This window comes from Zophobas morio, unplaced genomic scaffold, assembly GCF_036711695.1.
Source record: "Zophobas morio isolate AGI-343-1 ecotype UQ-CSIRO unplaced genomic scaffold, CSIRO_AGI_Zmor_V1 ptg000007l, whole genome shotgun sequence".
Taxonomy (NCBI): Eukaryota; Metazoa; Arthropoda; class Insecta; order Coleoptera; family Tenebrionidae; genus Zophobas; species Zophobas morio.
In genome coordinates, this window is record NW_026972112.1 from 3098059 (window position 1) to 3100623 (window position 2565).

The 2565-nt window shown below is 39.5% G+C and overlaps 1 protein-coding gene across 1 annotated transcript; it reads left to right on the forward strand.

Annotated features, from left to right (window-relative positions):
• Positions 1–545: 545 nt before the first annotated feature.
• LOC135124239 (proton-coupled folate transporter-like) lies at positions 546–2565 on the forward strand. Its single transcript, XM_064049167.1, has 5 exons — positions 546–1679; positions 1727–1828; positions 1890–2027; positions 2080–2320; positions 2386–2565. Exons 1-5 carry the CDS (start codon positions 761–763, stop codon positions 2486–2488), a joined length of 1503 nt encoding a protein of 500 aa, XP_063905237.1. The 5' UTR covers positions 546–760; the 3' UTR covers positions 2489–2565.

The following is a 2565-nucleotide window of genomic DNA, read 5'->3' on the forward strand; positions in this document are numbered from 1 at the left end:
ACAATGGTTCTACACATAATCCCCCGAAAGTCAATTCAAACGCGCATCCTTAACTAATCAAAAAATAGGTCACTTGATGTTGCTAGCTACAGTTGTGGAATCATAATTCACAAGTTTATTAATGGATCTGATCCAACATAAAATGTGTAATAAATCGATCACAAGTTTTTGTTTTGTTTTAATTACCTTGTAGTAAAAAAAATGGCAGGACGAAAAAGTGTCCAAAAATATTGCGCTAGAAAGAATAATCTCTTTGTATTACGGGACAAAGTTTTGAGTAAGATATTATTAAAATTATCTTCCTAGATACCAATGCCACATTACGTATAATTAGAGACAATAAACATGACGTAATTATTTTGTTGATTAAAAATATTTTCAAAACAAAAATAGCCATTAGTTAATGATCCAACATACGCATTTATTATTACCCGTGATGTATTCGCGCGATTAATTTAATTAGTTAATTACTCATTGTCCAACATTTTTTATCTTTGTACTATGTTCATTTATGCGGAAATTTCCCCACAATCATGCTCTTTTTACCACACCATCCAAAGATTCCAAAGTTCAAACAATCACGGCGATCATCACTCGAATCTCATCTCACCTCGCGGAATGTCATCTTTTTTACGTTTCTTCTGCAATATCCTTAAACTTTCAAAGCCGCCAAACAGGTTCTCGTGAGAACCTCTCAGTAATACCGCGCAATCATCAAAAACAGCATGCCCAAACAAAAACAGTGAAGTGACTCCTAAAAATGGCTTCTACGGCCGATCTAGTGACCGAATCCGTGGCGGATTTCCGCCACAAAAACCAAAAAACCTTCAAACAACGCCTTTTGTACGTGAAGGAAGTGATCACAGTCGAGCCGCTGATCGCCGCTTATGTGATGGCGGCGATTATTTGCGCCCCAGCGTTGTACAACCTGGAGTTCGAAAAGGGGTGTAGAGCCGACTTGGGGTTGAACGATAGTGTCTGCGACGCGATTTTGAGCGGGGAAAGCCAGAATTACACCGAGGAGAACGACAAAATACAGATTCTGATTGGAAACATGCATTCTTGGCAGCTGCCTCTTCAGAGTGTGATGCCACTGATTTTGGTGCTGTTTCTAGGGTCATACAGCGATAGACACAAGTTACGCAAACCCTTTTTGCTGATACCGATTTTCGGGGAGTTCTTCGCGGTGGCTGGATGCATTTTGTGTGTTGTGTTTATGAAGGAGTGGCCTCTAGCGGTACAGGGTATAGCTCAGACAGTGGTGCCATCTTTCTTCGGGGGACAAACGATGGTAGTGATGGCTGTTTTTGCGTATATTGCTGACGTGAGTACCCTGGAGATGCGTACACTTAGAGTTGGGGTGGTACAAATAGTTTTGAATATTTGTACGCCAGTGGGGCAATCCGTCAGTGGAATTTTGTTTGATAAGATTGGCTACTATGGCGTTCTGTCAATCGCCGCAGGGTGTTACTTGTTTGCTGTGGTATATGGCATTTTCTGTATCAAAGAACCGAAGAAACCTGACGTCGTTTTGAAGAAGTCGTTCCTTGTGGATGCGTTCGACCCCAAACATGCAATCGACACTTTTGGGTTACTTTTCAAGACGGGTGGTGGCAATAATCGACTGGATCTAGTGGCTGTGTTGGTTATCTTGTTTGTTTATAGTACGGTGGTTACAGGTTGGTACTCCTGTCAAGTTTAATGTAATTTGACTGAAGTGCCGTAGGTGAGGGGGTCGTTTTCTACTTATACGTTCAAAAATTCTTCGCGTGGACGCCACTGGAGTACAGTTATTTCATAACTATTAACACTGTCATCCATTTAGTAGGTACGTAAAAGTCGCGTAAAAATGGCGATCAGTGTCACCAACTTAACTCTTTTACTGACAGGAACATTTATCGGGGTTCCTCTATTCACGAAGTTTCTAGAAATGGGGGACTTGATGATTCTGGTGGCTACGTTCGTCGATAAGATTCTCTCTAATATTGTTTTCGGTTTGGCGCAAACCGTCAGCATGTTATACGTTGGTATTAATTAGTGTTTTTTTATTTGTTGTGTTGTTAATTTAGTGATTTTTAGCTTCTGCTGTTAGTATTATTACTGGTATTTCCCCGATTGCTATCAGGTCGTTGGCTACCAAAATCGTCTCTCCTGATGACTTAGGCAAGGCTCAGTCTTTGTTTGGAATTTGCGAAGCTATAGGTCCTGCAGTTGCCGCTCCTTTGTATAATGAACTCTACTTGAAAACTTATAATACGTTACCGGCAGCTTATTTTTATTTTGGGGCAATTGTATACGCCCTGTGTGTGTTTGCGGTCATGTAAGTACTTACATGTAGCGCTACACTTACAAAATATTAACTGTATTTTGGATAATCTTTTTCAGATGGATGTACTTCGTGAACAAAATGAAGCAAAATAAAGTGCAAACGGAAACGCCAAATGTTATGAATGGAAAATCTGACGAAGTGCAGATGACACATATATAAATATTAATTATTATTGATATTAATAATTAACTGTACATTAAATTGTTCTGTTATTACTAATAAAATGTTACTTTTTA

Bases quoted from the DNA above. Each gene is read 5' to 3' on its own strand.
- LOC135124239 (XM_064049167.1), top strand. From the start codon at position 761: ATGGCTTCTACGGCCGATCTAGTGACCGAATCCGTGGCGGATTTCCGC. The intron at 1,829-1,889 runs GTACGTAAAAGT...TTTTACTGACAG, and splicing joins CACTGTCATCCATTTAGTAG to GAACATTTATCGGGGTTCCT. The intron at 2,321-2,385 runs GTAAGTACTTAC...AATCTTTTTCAG, and splicing joins CTGTGTGTGTTTGCGGTCAT to ATGGATGTACTTCGTGAACA.